The 17,664-nt window shown below is 53.7% G+C and overlaps 2 protein-coding genes across 4 annotated transcripts in view; one reads left to right on the top strand and one right to left on the bottom strand.

Annotated features, from left to right (window-relative positions):
- The window catches only part of SLC39A11 (solute carrier family 39 member 11), a 299,781-nt gene that overhangs the window by 267,400 nt on the left and 14,717 nt on the right, over nucleotides 1-17,664 (bottom strand). Inside the window, exon 2 of one of the 3 annotated variants that reach the window (XM_036223070.1) lies at nucleotides 4,270-4,390. The exons of 1 other annotated variant lie outside the window; for it this stretch is intronic. The gene's annotated coding sequence lies outside the window, so the exon portion shown is untranslated. Of the gene's footprint in view, nucleotides 1-4,181; nucleotides 4,391-17,664 lie in introns of all 3 variants that reach the window. One more of the 3 variants, XM_016143617.2, reaches the window with a different exon arrangement.
- SSTR2 (somatostatin receptor 2) lies at nucleotides 8,004-13,495 on the top strand. Its single transcript, XM_016143622.2, has 2 exons — nucleotides 8,004-8,135; nucleotides 12,031-13,495. The coding sequence occupies exon 2, from the start codon at nucleotides 12,108-12,110 to the stop codon at nucleotides 13,215-13,217; it is 1,110 nt and encodes a 369-aa protein (XP_015999108.1). The 5' UTR covers nucleotides 8,004-8,135; nucleotides 12,031-12,107; the 3' UTR covers nucleotides 13,218-13,495.

The following is a 17,664-nucleotide window of genomic DNA, read 5'->3' on the forward strand; positions in this document are numbered from 1 at the left end:
CAAACAAATCCTTCCATGAGCTCGTACTGAAGATCAGCATGTATTACTATCTGGATCTCAAATTACAGAGGATGATATCATGTTAGAAGAAATTAACCAGGATGAGCACCCCAAGCCCACTAGGCAGCCTCTGTCCACTCGGGGCTCCAGTGCGGCCCTCCCACCCCACCACAGAAATGCATTAAGTGCTTGGTAAGCCATGTGCCCCTAGCTGGTTTTTGATGGAGCGCCAGCTCCGTGGCAAGGTACCAAAAACAGGGACAATGACAGTTTCAGACATGACAGCCCTTTATAGCCTCTCTCCTGTGTGCAGGATATAAGAGTCCATGAAAAAAAAAATCATCTGATTTCCGAAAGGCTCACGGAGGCCCATCAAATGGAATTACTGCCCCACACGTTTTTTGAGCACCTGCTAAGGGTTTAGGAGGTAGGAGCTTCTGAGTTCCCTCCCTCCGTGAGGACACCGTCAGAAGTTCAAGCACAGAACTGAGAAAGCGAGTTTTCTCCCCTTTTCTCTGATACGCTCTTTTCATTTATGGGATGGATGGATGGATGGATGGATGGATGGATGGATGGATGGATGGATGGGTGGATGGATGGATGGATGGATGGAGAGAAGGCGGCATGCACTTCTGTAGGAGGGTCACGTACAACATAATCCTCAGAAGCGCGGGTCCATTGTCAGCTGCCTGTTTTACCTTTTTGGTTTGTTTCTTTGCGCCATTGACCTCAGAACTATATATCAAGTGAGTCTTGACCATTTTCATGTAGTCTAACAGATATCTAATAGGGCTAAAAAGTGCTCGTTTTGGCAGACTCAATACGCATTCAATATCGCCATCGCCAAATCATTTTTAGAACTATTTGAAAATTCTCTTTGGAGTTCAAAGTGGAATGTTTAGACTAGACTCATGGTGCCAAATCATCATTTTTCAGGGATCAGTCTGGTTTTTAGAACCAGCCACATTCTAGAGAATAGTTTAAAACTTGTATATGCCATGTATGTGTAAAAAAGTTGCATGAACAAAAGTACTTTTAAAATTCTGTTCAAATGAGCTTATTATCGAAAGAATCCTGAAGTGTGCCCTTCTGCAATGCCCCTCAGTGATGCCAAGGCCCATCTCCCCTGTCACCTGCTCTGTCTGGTCAGGTTAGGACCCAGCAATGAGCTTGCCCACCTCTCCCAGGAGCAAAAACACTTCCTATGCCCTGAATCCCATTATTCAAAATGGTTCCGGGTTCCTGCAGGCTAGAAGCAAAACCCGGGAAACTGTCAAGCTTCACAACCCCAAATAAAAGTCTCTCGCCAGGGAGAAAGATTAAGTGATCTGAAGTGGCACAGGGACATTAGTTTGGGGCAGCAGCCACAGGGACAATCTGTCAGAGGAGAGATCAGCCTGCCGAAGGAGAGGGGTGTGGGGGAGAGGGCGGAGGAGAAGGAAGAGGGACAGGGAAGGACGCAAGAATGACTTGCCAGGTGTGGAAGCCTAGGGTCCCCCGTCCCCAGTCCAGCCATCTGCTCTGGGGCGGGTGGACAGACACTGCGAAGCCTGGAGACTGGCAGCTGAGCCTGCGAACAAAGCCAACGGGCTGGCTCCTTTGCAAGGGAGGAGAGAGAGGCCGCCACTCAACTCTCGCTTTGGAAAGTGGCCAAGTCCCATCGCCAGGGCCTCTCGGGACACAGGGCAGCTCCTCCTGGCTCTGAAGCCATGTCAGTGCTCACAGGTGTCCACGTGGCCACCTCTTACAGAGAGGAAGGGGACTCTGTCCTCTTTGCCTTCCAGAAATGTCTGCCCCACTCAGGGAGTGACAACCTCACCTGGACTTCAGCACACAGCCCAAGAACGGGCACCAAGCTCCCTGAGACAGCTCTTCAAGGCCCTTCTCCAAGTCCGTTTGGCCGTGAGAACTCCCCATGTAGAATGTGCAGCTGCCCTCAGCACCTCCTCATCTCAGCCCAGGCAAGGCGGCTGCCTCGCTCCCAGCAAGCCCACCCCGATCTCACAGAGGGGCCCTGGGGAAAGGAGACTGCCCTCGTCACTGATGCCAGAGGGGACACAGCCTGCTACAGAAGGAGAGATGGGGAGACCACCTCTTCCGGAAGACTCCAGGGTCTGCAGCAAACGGCTAGATCCCGGGCACTGTGATCGGTACGATTATGTCAGGGCTGCATCTCAGCCCTGGACTGGCGGGAGGGTGGGGAGGGAAGCAAGAGAGGAAAACAAAGGCTGAGGGATGGGCCGTTGGGCCCCATCCTGCAAGGCCATGTGCCCAATCTGGGCAGGGGCCTGATAGGGTGGTGCGTTCTGTGCGCTCGCCCCACCCTGAGGCCAGCAGGGGAACTGCAGCCTCTGTGGAAACAGGATTCAAATCTACCAAGGGCAGTTACGGGATCAACTCCAGGCAGAGTCCCTGGAGGACAGAGGCGCTTCCTTCAGCAGCGGGAATTCCTGACTCTAGGGGAGCCGGCTACACATTCTGCCATCAGCCGCCTGTTGGAGAGCAGCCCCTCCACGTGGAGACCCTCTCCTGCGGGCTGTGCCTCCCCCAACCTTCTTAAAATGTGACTATTCTGTGTCCCATTAAGGATGAACGATCATTTTTAGCACTAGAGCAGGAAGAAAAGGACAAGAAAAATGTCTAGAGCCAGAAGGAGTTGTCCACGGAGAAAGGATGCAGTAGGGTTCCTCGCCAAGGCCCCCCAGCTGCTGGTGACACATGGGCGCGCAGACCCTGGGAGGGGACGTGCTGGATCGAGGAGGGCGGCCCGGCGCCGTGATCCTCTAACGCTGGCCAGGATGAAACCTGGCTCTGCTGCTCCCTGCTCTAAATACAAACGAAACCACTGAGACAGACCGTCTTCTGGTTCTGGCCTGTTTGTGCAACAGCCACCCACCTCTCACATGCCCGTTCCTACAAGAGGCACTTGTCCAAGGACACCGAGGTCCTGCCCCCATCTCACCCTGATGTTCCACTATGAGACCAGGGCGCTTGCTACTCAACAGAGCTTCTCCTTATGAGAGGAACACTCTGGTTCCATCTGCCACAGGACAGAAGCACCCAGCCCCGAACTCTGCATACACCCTGCCCAGGGCTCCTTCTAACCTGCCTTGAATAGGATTCCTGGAATTATGGGATGCACCGTGACCCCACAATGGCCCTGGAGTAAAGAGATGGAGTCGCTTGTTGTCAGACCCGGGACAGACCTTTTACCTCTCAGATCCAAAGTCCCCCACCTTTAAAATGAGAAGGTTTAACTCTCAGTGATTCCCAGCTCTAGCTGACAGTGAAGTCATCTGGGGAGCTTTAAAAACTTGACCGGACCCATCCCAGGTCCATTACATCAGAACAGGTGAGGATGGACCAAAGCATCTTTAGTTGTTAAAACTCCCCAGGTGTTTCTGAAATGCAGCCGTGTTCTCTGAGACCTGTTTGACTTTTGTGAGTCTATAAATCCAACCCTACCGGCAGGTCCCTTTCCCAGGGTAAGGCCTGCCTGAGGAGCAGGCTAATTAGGCAATTCAGCATTGGGGGGCTGGGGGGGGGCAGACCACACAGCAGGAGAGCACCAGACACTTGTCACCCAGCTCAGTTTGGAAAGGGGAGTGAAAGGTGGTCTTAGGAGTCCTAATGCTTGTCAGGGCCTCGGAGAACTAGGAAGTAATCCAGAACTCATCAACGGACACCCCGAGGGATAAACTGAAGACAAAAGACTTAAAACAATGAAGGCTATTCATGGGTGGAAGAAACGGTGGCTTCTCCACCTCAGTCAGCCTCTGAGAGTGGTCAGGGAAAGGGAGAAGCCCCTTCCTCGATACGGGTTACTTTGTGAATTGTGCTTGGTACCTGGGGGAGCAGAGTAGTTAAACTCTGTCACTCAGTAGCTGTGTGACCTTGGGCCAGGTACTTAACCTCTCTGTGCCTCGGTTGCTTCGTTCACAAATGGAGACAGTAGTAATGGTGCCATGCTCCGCAGAGTTTCCGTGGCATTAAGTGAGCTCATATAAAGTGTCCTGGACAGTGCCTGGCACATGGTGAGCACTCAGTAAGTGTTAATAATTATTTGGGGGGGAGGTTCCCATGGCTGAATCAATTGAGGAAACACTGGGTTTAAGATAAAGAGGTTTCTTCACAGCAAGACTTTTCAAAATAACAATATTAGTCATCATTATGGTACGCACCTCAAAGGTTGAGAGGATCAAACGAGATGATGGATGGGCGAAACGCTCTGCTCCCCCATGAGCATGATGGATGCTTGGTAAACGTTACCTGTGAGCGTTACTGATGAGTGTGGTGGATCCAAGGGAAGGAGAGGGCGCGCAGCGTTCCCCAGACGCCGCCTCTTCCTCTACAGAGCATCTTGCAGAATCAGTGCTCTAGGAAGCACAGTCTGGGGGGGGGGAAAAAAATCACAGGTGAATGGCCACATGTTTTGCAACTCCCTTACCGAGGGACTGAAAAAGAGGACTTGGGCCACGGCAGCATTCTGGTCATCACGGAGAATGTACTGGTGGAGGAGAAGGGCTGGGCCGGGTGCTGGGAAGAGCTGGTGACGTCCTCCAGCCTCCACACACCACGGGGGCGGGGTAGTGTCCCTGTAGAAAGGGCACGTGTCTGCAGTCCCGAAGAGCTGGCTCAGTGCTTGGCTTTCCTGACTCTCTAGCTGGGCAGCCTTGGGGAAGTCGCTGGGCCTCTCTGAGCCTGGTTTCCTCACCTGTATAAGGATGGGGCAGGGCCATGAACCTGAGAAGCTGCAATCTCAATTTCGGTAAAATGCAGATGATTCGTGGGTGACAAGGGACAGAACAGCTGAAGAAGAAGTCCACGTCATATGACCGTGACTCTGGGACCTGCTGTTCCTCTGCACATCTGTACGCTCTCCACACCAGGAACACTGCTCTTTCCACGCCCGTGGAAATGGCAAACCACAGCCCCAACATTCCCGTGGAGACGACAAAAACCGTGTTGGCTGCTCGGCTCGGTACCCGCCACTCCCGACCGGGTCCAACCCTCCTCCAGGGCTCTCCTGCCCTCCTAGAGGCTGCGCTGCAAGGCTCACTTCCACTAAACTCACTGCAGGGTGACAACTTCCCCCGTCTAATTTATTAAGCCGCTAAGAGACATCGTGACCTCCGCGGGGCTGTGTATTCATGTCGGTGCGCCTAGGCTATGAACTTGTCACCGAAAGAGTGAACTGAGCAGCATCTCCCCGTGTTCCAGGCTGAGCACCGGCCTGGCCCTTTGTCCTGCTCCTGTTCTTAATTTCCTGCTGTCTATTGTCTCTCTGATAACCGCTGAAAGAGGGAAGGGTATTATTTAATTGCTTTAAAGATATTGGACAAGCCATTACGGAGGTTATCTGCTTCCCAACCCCTCGATTTTTCTGGCTCAAGGTTTGGTTACTTAGTTACTAACCGAGCTGACAGGAAGGAGAGGTACTAGCCCTGATGCGACAGTGTAGTGTGGCTTCATTCAGCAGATGGAGGAGAAAGTCAAAGGAATAGCCATTAGGAGTCAGACAGGGACCTGGAACCTGCTCAGTACCGGTGGCAGCAAAGGGAAACGATTCTTTTGAGACATTCAGAGTGGGAGGAGGAAGCCTAAATCAGCAATTGTTCTAGGGTACACATTCTCTGCCGCCGAGGCCAGCGTGGTTCAGACCCCTTTCACCCAGCCCTGCAGTAGAGACCGGCGTGCCTAGATGGGGTCATCCACCTTGACCTATGGGGAGAGCGAGAGGGACGACGTCACATGTGAAGCGGCGGGGGGACTTCACTGTACCAGATCATCAGGTCACCTGATGGCCGTGTCTCCTCAGGGACCTCCTCCAGCTCCCTCGTCCTTGGAATGAATGTTCCACCCACTGTTCCCACAGTAGGAGCCACTTCAAGGATGCAGCCTTGGGAGGGCGATGTGTAGTTCAGGCCACCTGGACGGTAGACGTGGCTGACCCGTGGTAAGGCCTCCATGTAACATAAACGTTGAAATGCTGACGGGAGGGCGTGGAGATCTGCTTGTCTCGCGGTGCTCCAAAGAAGCCTCCTGCATAGGTTCCCGTGCGTGTTGGAACCGTCGCCGACCAATCTGGAGGAGCCTGCCTCTCTCTTCAGTCCCTCTGCCCTCCATGCATGGCGGGAGGTAGGAAGTAGTTTTGAATCTCACCTGGGGGGCTCCGGAGGTTAGGAACCAACAAGCATGCAGAAGGTGCCAACTCATTATGCAAGCTGCCTTGAAAAAGGTAGTCAGCTGGTCCTCCAGAAGCAGTCATAGTAAAACTAAATATATACACATGATGCGTTGTCCCGTCAGGGTCACCGCAGGGGGTGAGGGACACTGAGAGTCAGTGGTTCGTTTCTCATACGGATAACACGAAGGAATTCGAGGGTGGGGCGGGCACTTCCTGGAGCTTCCTTTGCCTCCTCTTTCCCGGAAACCAGTTGAATCATTGGTTTTAACGCCACTGGGAGCGGGTGATGTGGCAGCCGTGTCCCTGACCAAGTGGGGTCCTCTTGCACCTAATTCCGCTCTGCCTTCCCCTCTTCCAGCTAACAGGGGGCAGGGCATGCCCCTGCCGGGGAGCTTCCGGCGCCAGCCCCTCCACCCTGCGCACCTGCCTCTGAAGAGAAGCTGGCCCCCCGCCGGGCCGGGCCATGACACACCCACTGGCTCAGCGTCCATGGAGCTCCCCAGACTCCAGGATGGCAGATTCGAGCCCCATCATGACTTCAGAGACGGATCCAACAGAAACCCCTGACTTCTACCCTCACAGGAGGTGCCCCGAGATGCAGCGGGTACCCTGAGAGGCAGTGTGGCCCGGCTAGCTGATTGCTACCCTACCTTAGCCCATGGTTCCATTCCCCGGTCACTCGTCCATCTCTACGGCTCACTCTACCTGCTGAACGGCCTGTGACTTTAACTTTCCACTGGCGAACCCGGAAATCAGATATTAGAATGGACGAAGGCAGCTGAGCCCAGGGAGAAAACTGTAGTTGGCGTCTGCTTTGTGTGTCCCATTCTGTGAAATAGTACTGGGGATAGTGTGTGTGTGTGTGTGTGTGTGTGTGTGTGTGTGTACGTGGAGAAGGATAAGGGAGAAGAGGTTGCAGAATTGATTATGACTTATTAAACTACTGGAACGCAGGCTGAATCATCACTCAAAAAATAAGCAGCTGCGACCTGAGGCGGCGTGCCCCCACCTCTTGCATGCTCCCCTCCCCTTCGCTCCCACCCCCCCCCCCAGCACGGCAGGAAGGGGGAGGGGCTGCGCTGGCTTGGGCCCACAGGGGCCATCGGGCAGCTTAAGGAAGGGCCACTGCGCCTCCAAGCTGCGGACAGCTGGGCTGAGCTGCTCGGCGCTGAGCCTCTGTCTGTCTGCTCCTTGAACTGAATTTTGGAACCCAAGTGCAGGCGCACACGGTGTGCTGAGGGACGTTGGTGACTACCCGGAGCAGGGTGCCCCCCACGCATTTTCTCCTTGCCTTTCCCCTGGCCCCGCGCCCAGGGATGACCCACAGTAGACAGCTCTGTAAACTCGTCTGACTGAGATGCCAGAGGTTCCCCCCAAAAAACAACTGTGGATCACCCCTCCCTCCGCCACCACTCCGGCTGCCTGGAATACGCTGGGCGAAAAAGAACCAATTCCGTGAATCAGGAGGCAAGCGGCGTGGGTGCCGCCCCAAGCCTGGGGGCGGCTTACTGAAGTCGCTGGACCCCTCGCTCCCCCGCGCGCGGGTCCCCCCTCCACACGCCCGTGAGCTTCGCCCGCGGCCACCGGCGCCAGCCTCCACCCCGCTCACCCCCGTCCTCCCACAGGACGCGGCGGGCGGAGCGAGGCTGCCATGACGTAACCGAGGGGGGGCGTGGGGAAAGGTGCCGAAGGGCCCGCGCTCCACCGGGCCAGTCCGGGCGGCGCAGCCACCAGCCGCGCGCACCCGGCGCCTCCGCGCGCGGCTCGGCGCCCGGGGTCTGCGGACGCGGCGGGCTCTCGCCGGCGCAAGGAGCGAGCGGGGGGCGGCAGGAGCGGGCGCCCCTCGCCCCGCGCCCGCCAAGCGGCTGCGCGCCGGGCGCCCGGCTGCGCTGGGGGCAGCCGCTGGGTGCCGACGAGCTGAGCTAGCAGATTGCACGGAAAAGCAAAGGTGAGGGGTGAGTGTGTGCGTGTGTGTGAGTGTGAGTGTGTGTGTGTAAGAGAGCGAGAACCAGTCGCGCACTTGGGCACCTGGCTGCATCTGCGGCGCACGGCGATGTCCCAGCGCGCGGTTCTCCGCCCTCGCGCCGTTTGGGGGTGATTTGGACGGGAACGAATGACTGCGGGTGTCCCGGCGCGAGTCGCGGACTGTCGCTCGCGTGCGCTGGAACCGACGGGTCCGGACGCACGGCCGCAGGTCAGTGTGCATAGCGCGCGCCCTTGTCCGGTCCTCGTCCCCCCGCCGAGCGTCCAGGTGGCAGCTGCGACAGGGACAACTTCTCTCCCAGCCGCCTGTAAAGGGGCCGGACGCGAGGAGCGCGAGGCCGGCGAGGGGCCGCGGCCCGGGGCCCTGCGGGCGCGCGCCCCGTGCGCCCGGCTCCGAGGGGCAGGCGGCGGAGCGGAGACAGGAGACGGGAGGGGCTTCTCTCCGCTCCTCCCCGCCCGGCCTGGGAGACGCGGCCCGGACGGTCTGAGGGTCCGAGTCCCCGCCGCCCGGGCGGGGAGGACAGTTTGCCGAGGTCCGGAGAGAGACCGCGCAGCGCCTGGCGTCCTGGAGCCGCCAGTCAAGTCCCGGAGCGGCTGCCCCCACTCTCAGCAGCCTCCGACGCCTCGCCCCTCCTTTGTGTTTAGAGACGGGGGTCCTGGCATGACCGTCTTCGACCTCCCCCTCGTCCTCCTGGAAATTGCAGGGGATTCCTTCGGAAACCCTTGGGGCTGAGGGTCAGTGAGTTAGAGGGCCGGAGGGAGGTTTTCCCGTGCCAGGGCTGGGAACCAGCTGGGCGGTCCCGAGTCTCACCTCTCCCCTGCCCTTGGCCAGCGCCTCCCAGGCGCTCTAGCGCCCGCAGAGGCCCGCACCAGTCTCTCCCTGCCCGTAGGGCTCACGCTTCAGCCACCCCAGATCCACTCGGGTTTAGCAAACCCTGAGAGAACAGGGGGTGGGGGCTGAATAGGAGAACGATATTGGAGAGAAAGGGAAAACGGAAGCGCAGTAGGATTTAGCATCACCCCCGATGCTTGGGCTCCAACCTGACGCTCAGTTCTGAGGCTGGTAACCACCGCCCCTCTGGGAAGGGCTGGGGATAGTGAGCCCATTCTCACCCTCCTCTCCAACAGAGCTGGGACCCGGTGTCAGAGGAAACCAACGGCCAGCCATTTCCACTGCCTAACAGTTCTTAGGCTGGAAAAATTAAGAAGCACAAAACCAAACTCCCTATGCATTCAATTTAACCACAATTCAACAATATTGACTGCCCAGCATCGAACTCCAACTTCGATGAAGGCTGAATGAAGCAGAAGTCGCCCAGAGACCTGAGGCGGCTGACTTTATTGTTGATGAAATAAGACCCACTGTGATTAAATTCATGTCTTCCTTGGAGAAGACTTCCCGATCCAGACTGGCTTTCCAGATGACCACCCCGCCACCTTCACCAAGCTCTGAACCCCGCCCATTGTTGCCTCTCTCCAAAGTGGAGAAATGCTACTTGCCAGCCTATTTTGGGGAAAAAAAAAAAAAAAAAAAAAAAAAAAAAAAACGATCCCATGCAGTTCCAACGTATTGAGATTCCAGCCAAAAAAGCAGAATTAAGGCTAGTGGTCAGCATTCAACCCTCCCTCACACGCCTGCACCACCATCATCCCTATACCAAAAGCACCAGACAGGGCTTCTGCGGCCCAGGGGTCTTCGGTCTAATCCAGACATTGGACTGTGACATTGCATATTACACAGCCGAGACCCTGCAAATGCTAGTGACTAATCACACTCTAATGCAGGCGGCTTAAATAGGATTCTGGGTCTGCAGAATTAAAGTAATTGATGAGACGGTTAGAAACGACAGCGGAAACAACTCAAGTTAATCTAGGGATATGAAAAAAAAAAAAAAGGTTTCTTTATAGCTCCTGCTTTTTAATAGCTGCCAGTTTATGCTTTTTAGCCAATGCAGATATTAAATCCCAGGTCCCCCAAAGTGCTTTGCAGAAAGGTCAGCCACGAAGCCCAGACTCCACTTCACAGATATTTGTGTGGTGGGGTGAGTAGCGCAGCAAGAACCCGCAATGCTCCTGGCAGTGCAAAATGAATCAGAGGCGAAGGTGGCCAAGGGTGCTCAAGAACTCGTGGCTGGCCGAGTCCCCTTTCGGTCATCAGGAGCGTCTCCAAGCCCGAAGGAGCAATCTCCAGTCTTCACTCAGGCACCAGTCTTCACTCAGGGGACATGTGTCTGCTAAGTGATTTATTCCCGCTGCGTGCGGAACACACCACCCCTTTACCACCTTCCCTCCTCCTGGAATGACCTCCTTGCTTCGCTCTTGACATAGGCAAGACCCGGCTCAAGCATTCCTCTTATGAAGCCTCCTGGGAATCCCCCAGGAGGGAAAGGCATTCTGAAGTCCTTTGTTCGCACCTCGATGCAATTTGTACCCTAGCTGAGCCGGCTTCCTGGCCAGTCTCCCCTGCTGAATTGTCATGTCCTAGCGGGCGCCAGCCCTGTCTGGTCCACTCCTGTATCCCTGGTGTCCAGAATAGAGAAGTCCACAGTGATGGTTTTTGAATGGCTGTAGGTAAATAATTTAAGTATGTGATAAGCTACTGCTTTATATCTTAAGCCAAGCCAGTAGTGTGACCATTAGTTTCTCAGCAAGGAGGGAAAACAGGAGTCAGCCGCTTCGAAGCAAAGCCCCATTATCAGCTGCTCGTTTTCCAGTCCACTGAGCAGCCGACGTGATGCTGTGAAGAGCGCAGAAGCTGTGGGTGTCCCGTGTTCAAATCCCAGCGCTGCCAATTATGTACAGGGGATGGGAGCAAGCTGCTTGAACTCCCCAAGCCTCGGTTTCCTCATCTGTAAAATGGAGACAAGTGTCCCCACCTCACAGGGTAGCTGGGAAGGTCAAGGGGACAGTGAGTGTGAATGCGCTACATCAGTGTCTGGAACCTTCTGTTCACTCCCGTGAATGAGCCTGGCTCTTGCTTTAGTCCTGAGTCAGAGGATCGCAGGCAGAGTCTCTGGGGTGGCAGAAGACACACCTTGAGAAGCAGCATCGTGCTGAGGGACTTTAGGACAGGGCTCCAAGGGACTAAGGAGGTCAAGCATAGGGTCCTGGAGAAACGAAAATAAACTAATGCATACGTTTTAAAAAAATGAAAGCGAGCCAGGTTTTTAAAAATACGTAGCACTACATGAGTGCATTACGTAGGCAGATTTCGGTAACAGAGAGAAACGAGATGGTGGAGGAAAAGCAGGGGTAGGGTCACACACACTGAGCTCCGGTTCTGAGCCCTGCACAACGTAGGGCGTTTCCACATGGCACCCCCGTTTTCACAACTGGGGGTGCAGGGCACGAGGTCACACGGGCTCCGTAGTGGAATCCCTGTCTGTTCTACCGCTAAAACCCGGGTATTGAGTTTTCAGAATGGAAAAGCTCCAAAGTCAGCGGATCGGCATAGATTTCCTCATGAGGTCAGGCCAAGAACATTAGTGCCAGACGCCTCCGAGGTCAGAGGCTGGGCTTCTCCCGGCTCTGCCTTTTTACAGTTTGGACAGTGAACTTCTTAGGGATCAAAGCACTTTTTTTTTTTTTTTTTTTTTTGCAGCTAGTGCATCTCCCACGTGTGTGTCACCAAAGATGACAAGACAAACTATGGTAGCTTAACCCAGACCCTTCTCCACTATTGGAAAAACAACTCAAAGATTCTGCACACTGATGAGAATGGGCTGGTAGCTCTATGTTGATGGAGAAAGATACACTTTTCAGCGGAAGATTATGTCTGAGAGGGTAAACCAGAAACACGGAAAGCTGGTGGGAGCTTAAGCAGCCTCTGACTGATGGCCAATCTTCCCTTTTCCTTGCAGATGACACAGTGGATCCTTTGCCTCCAGGACCCATTAAGGTGAGAATAAGATCCATAGCCTAAGACTACAAAGCAGCCATGGATGTGGCGTATGACCTATTCAATGGGAGCCAAGCATTGCTTTCCTCTCCATTTGACCTCAATGGCTCCGGGGCGGCAGCCAACAGCTCAAACCAGACAGAGCCATACTATGACCTGACCAGCAACGCAGTCCTCACGTTCATATACTTCGTGGTCTGCATCATCGGGCTGTGTGGCAACACGCTTGTCATTTACGTCATCCTCCGCTATGCCAAGATGAAGACCATCACCAACATCTACATCCTCAACCTGGCCATAGCAGACGAGCTCTTCATGCTGGGTCTGCCCTTCTTGGCCATGCAGGTGGCTCTGGTCCACTGGCCCTTCGGCAAGGCCATTTGCCGGGTGGTCATGACTGTGGATGGCATCAATCAGTTCACCAGCATTTTCTGCTTGACAGTCATGAGCATTGACCGATACCTGGCTGTGGTCCACCCCATCAAGTCGGCCAAGTGGAGGAGACCCCGGACGGCCAAGATGATCAACGTGGCTGTGTGGGGACTCTCTCTGCTGGTCATCCTGCCTATCATGATATACGCTGGGCTTCGGAGCAACCAGTGGGGGAGAAGCAGCTGCACCATTAACTGGCCAGGCGAATCTGGGGCATGGTACACAGGCTTCATTATCTACGCCTTCATCTTGGGCTTCCTGGTACCCCTCACCATCATTTGTCTTTGCTACCTGTTCATTATCATCAAGGTGAAGTCCTCTGGGATCCGAGTGGGTTCCTCCAAGAGGAAAAAGTCCGAGAAGAAGGTCACCCGGATGGTGTCCATCGTGGTGGCTGTCTTCATTTTCTGCTGGCTCCCCTTCTACATATTCAACGTCTCCTCAGTCTCCGTGGCCATCAGTCCCACCCCGGCCCTGAAAGGCATGTTTGACTTCGTGGTGGTCCTCACCTATGCCAACAGCTGTGCCAACCCCATCCTGTATGCCTTCTTGTCTGACAACTTCAAGAAGAGCTTCCAGAATGTCCTCTGCTTGGTCAAGGTGAGCGGCACGGACGACGGGGAACGGAGCGACAGTAAGCAGGACAAATCCCGACTGAACGAGACCACAGAGACCCAGAGAACCCTCCTCAATGGAGACCTCCAGACCAGTATCTGAACTGCCCGAAAAACAGACGATTGAATCGAACACGCTCCGCCCACTGGCGGCGTGCACCCTACCCCCACCCGCTCTCCTTCTCCCGCCCATCACACCTGGCTTCTAGAATACGAATCTGTGCAGCATGGGTCCAGTCAGAGAACAGCGTCTGAGTCGGCTTGTCTGAGCGCATGACAGGCATCGAACTGATTTACTCTCCTTTACAGTGAACATTTAAATGCAGCCAGATAATTCACAGTCTGGAAAAGGGGCGACCATGCCTGGGTATGACCCTTTGAGATGCTGAAGTCTGACAAAGATAGAAAATGGTATCTGTCTGTCTGTGTGTTTAAAACCCCATATGCATCTTGTGTTCTTACGTTTATACTTATAAATGCCTAGGTAGCCCCTGTACAGTCATTATCTACATTTCCTGTGTTCAGATCCGAGTGTGCATAGTGCAGGTAGATGTTAATTACTATACGGTACCCCCAGAAATGGACTATCCACGAAACCAATAAAAGTTTAAGCTTCAGGGGTCTTGCTTGCTTGGGCAGTATGTTCACGTGGCCATATGTTTCTATAAAACATTATAAAAGGAAGATATTTTTTGTATTCCTTTCCTTAAAGGGTGCTCCTTCCATTGTACGAGCATCCAGCCTCCCCCAGACAGCCTCCACCGCTAGGCGTTTGCTTCATTTATTTCAGACAAGCCACATCAAAGTAAGAAGGGGAAGAGAAAAGGTATTTGAGGACCCAGAACATAAATTCATGTGTTTCCTCTTCTTATATATAATCAAAGCATTATTCATTTACCCAAAAAGACTTAAATGGTTATGGTCATCAATCATTGTATTTATCAGGACAAGGCTGGCTTTGTTATAAGATTGCATTTTTTCTTCTTAAATTGCTTTAATTTTTCTTAAGGAGCCAAGTTAAATGAGGGAGGATTAGAAATCACTAACACGAAAGGCAAAAAAAAAAAAAAAACAGACTATAATTCTTGTAGGGAAACAATTTTATTCTCCCCATCGTGAAAATAAATGAACAAGAATGAAGCAAAATTACATCTTGATTAAAAGCCATGCAAATTATTTTTATTTTTTTTAATGCCAGACGTGGCTTCCCCATGGAAATGTAATGCAGCAATTCCTAAAAGGGGTTTTTTAAGGACTCAATATGACGCTGGGCACTATGAACACCACGATGCACGCTAAAGACCTGAAGACGTTATTCCCAGAACATAAGCACACGCGCCAGCCACTAAACACAGAGCAACGCAGGGCATACGGGTGTGCGTGCACCCTGTCACAGGCATGGCCGTGCCACCCTCCTCACCCACTACACACCCATTAAGCGTCTGACTTCCAAGGCCACAGACTCAGCTGTTCCTCAAGCGCTGGAAATTGCAGACGGGCTCATGTCCAAGCGATAAGAAATGAGACGCCGCCCATTTCATTGACTGACCGCGGTGTCCGGGGCACAGAGAAGGCTACACTCGGGAGTGGGTCGGGATGCCATCGTCTCTGGATTCATGTGAAAACCTCCCTCTTGGTGTCGCGCATACAGATTTTACCCCGTTTGACAATGAACTTGCCTCCTCTGGCTCCCTACACTCGGGCCCTTTGTGAGAAGGACAAAGCACTCGATCTGTGACTCTCGCTGTTAGCGCGCCGCCTTTGTCCTAACTGTCTACGTCGTCCATGCCGCCTCGTTGCTAAAAGCACTTACCGTGGCCCAGAAAAGTGTGTTCGATAAGATTTATGATAGATAAATAAATCGTGTGAAAATAGAAAGAGGTACAATTATAAGGCGAGACCACAGGGGACATCGTCACACAAACATGCGTGCAGGAAAATCCCACGCCATCGCTAAAGAAGAGTCAGCTACAAGTTCAGTTAGCCCGCAACTGGCGGAGAGTGACTCCTCTCTCCCTCCACCTTCATAAAAACAAGCAACGACTTGGAATGAAATGCTCTGAACCCCACTTTACCATTATTATAATATGAGACGTTACAGGATCTCTGAATAAATGCCGATTTTTACTTAGGGAAGCGATTCCGAGGGACTGAGAATTGGTAATAATAATACTAATACTAATAATAATAATAACAATTTCAAAACGGACAGAGTAACTCTATGACACTCCTGGCCCTGTGATCAGAGAGACAGTCTCCGAGGAAGCCAGGGTCCAGAGGGCCGTCCCAGGTCTCAAAATGAAACGTAGCCCCAGGATGTGGTGAGTACTCACCAGCAGGCAAGTTCTAGGGCTAAAAGACAGGGCCTTGAAGACTGAGGCTCTAATTCCACAGCTTCTACTACCTGAAGAGGTATCCCCTACTTCTCGAAATATCTCTTTCCCATGACATCCTCTCCGGTTGTTTTCTTTTTAATCCAGAAGAGGGAATAGACATTTGAAATTAAATGCTAACATATTCTTAATTCCAAAATTTAATCTTGGCCTCCACTCAGCAGTTAATTAGGAAGATGAATCTGCCAGACGCTGGAACAGAATAGCAGGACAGCCGAGCACGGGGACTCTGCGGGTTACCGCTCACCGTCCACCGGCGTGGGCAGCGAAGGGCCGACGGAGCGGAAGTGCAGGCCGCGGAAAGGCATCGCGCGAGAGAACCCGGCACTGAGGCCCGCGAGGGATGCTGTCAGCGTGCGTTTGTTTCGGCAACACACACAGGGCTCGGCGATACGGGGCACGGGCTCGCAGCTCCGGCGGGGTTCATGCCATCGCTCGGGACAGCCTAGGAACACACGAGGAGGAGAACGCGGGATGGGGGAAGGACACTGCAGCTCCTGCCTCTGCCTGTTCTTACAAAGAGGGAGAAAAGCGAGAAGGCGGAGGAGTCACTCTCTGTCCGCTGCGGCTGCTGACGGCCCTGCGCCGACCTTTCCTTCACGTCGGAGGGGAATTTTACCGCGCGGATTTCTGTGTGACAACGTCTACGGTCTCATCCCATAATTGCGCCCCTTTTTATTTGTGCGTGGATTCGTGTGTCTGTCATGAACGGACTGCAGAGGAGAAAATGTGAACTGGTAGACGGGGACTTAGAGCTGGCAGCGGACGGGGGTGTGTCTGCTTCCACAAATTCAGCCTCTTCTCCACGACCGAATACGACTGTGGCCTGCTGAAGCGCTCGGCCCCAGCCGCCCTAGACGGGAGCGCCGGGCTGGGGAGGTGCACGGTCTGGTCATCGAGAGAGGCAGGAAGCAAATGGCTGTCGGCTGTGCTTCGTCAGCTCCGAATGCGACTGTTCCATCAAGACGGTAAAGTCATGGTGGGAGGCAGAAGGGAACCTCGGCCTTGTGAAGAAGATGACAGGAGCATAAATCGAGTTCACCCATATGGTTGGGAAGATCTGAATAGGGTTTCCGAGCCATGTATCATCATAAGAGTCAGGACAGCTGGCCAGCTAAGCAGCTGACTTCGCGTCGATCACTTGTCTAATCCACATTTTTGCCAGATGCAAAAACACTGAATTCCCTACCTAATGTTCTGTCAGAGGAAACCTTTACCTAAGTGGTTGTTTTGCCTCTAATAAGTAAATTTCTGGGAACATTCCCATAGGCAGAGTCTCTAATTTTATTTTCCAGCAGCTCATCTAGAAAGTAGGCACGAGGGACTGTATTCTACTTAAAGCCGAAAAGCTTTTGCAGCTCTCTTATCTGAGTTGGCAGACCATTAGGGCTGAGAACAACAGCTCAAGGACAAGCTTTCACACCTCCCAGCCCCACCGCCCCTCGCCACGACTGCCCGCCCCTTCCTTTAACTCGGCAGTGATCAAACAATGGCGGTTCATCCAGTTCTCTACTTTAGAAAACCGTGTCAGGTTTTATGTATCTGGCCTATGCTTAAAACCAGAGCTAAATATTAACCAAGACTCAGCCGGGCCAAACATAAAACATCACTGGCTCTCCCAAGATTAAAAGGGAGTATAACATCACTAAACGACATGGCCGGGCTTATCGCAAGGCTCGGTGAACGTCTGCCTCCTGTTGGACAAAGACGTCAAACCGGAGAGAGCCGATGGCGCAGGCAGTCAGCTGCAGGTGGGCGGGCAGAGGGGGGCTGGTGCGGAGAAGGGGAGACGCTTCATTGTTTTCAGCTCTTCTTTCCTGACAAAGGCCAGAGGAGACCAGGGGGAGGAAAAGCCCTTTTTGCCAGGATGCGGGCGTCTGGTCGGGAGAGGCGGCTCACTTCCCATCCCGATCCTGGTAGGTAGGACTGGAGGCAGGAAAGGGGTGTGCTGGTTAGAGATAAAGCCGCCCCCCCTTTTGAGAAAAGCCCATGGGGGAACACGATGCAAGGCCCCCTCAAGGAGAAATCGGAAACGGCTTCCCACGCGCGGCCCACTCCAGGTACTCAGCGCCTGGGGCCTCCGATCGCTTAAGCCGTGGAGACGGTCTCTTTGCAGCAACAGTCACCAAAGAGAGAGAGGAGGTGGGCTACAGCCCG

The sequence above is a fragment of the Rousettus aegyptiacus genome, unplaced genomic scaffold (assembly GCF_014176215.1).
Source record: "Rousettus aegyptiacus isolate mRouAeg1 unplaced genomic scaffold, mRouAeg1.p scaffold_m13_p_6, whole genome shotgun sequence".
Taxonomy (NCBI): domain Eukaryota; kingdom Metazoa; phylum Chordata; class Mammalia; order Chiroptera; family Pteropodidae; genus Rousettus; species Rousettus aegyptiacus.

Excerpts from the sequence above, each read along its gene's own strand:
- SSTR2 (XM_016143622.2), top strand. The coding sequence starts at position 12,108 with ATGGATGTGGCGTATGACCTATTCAATGGGAGCCAAGCATTGCTTTCC.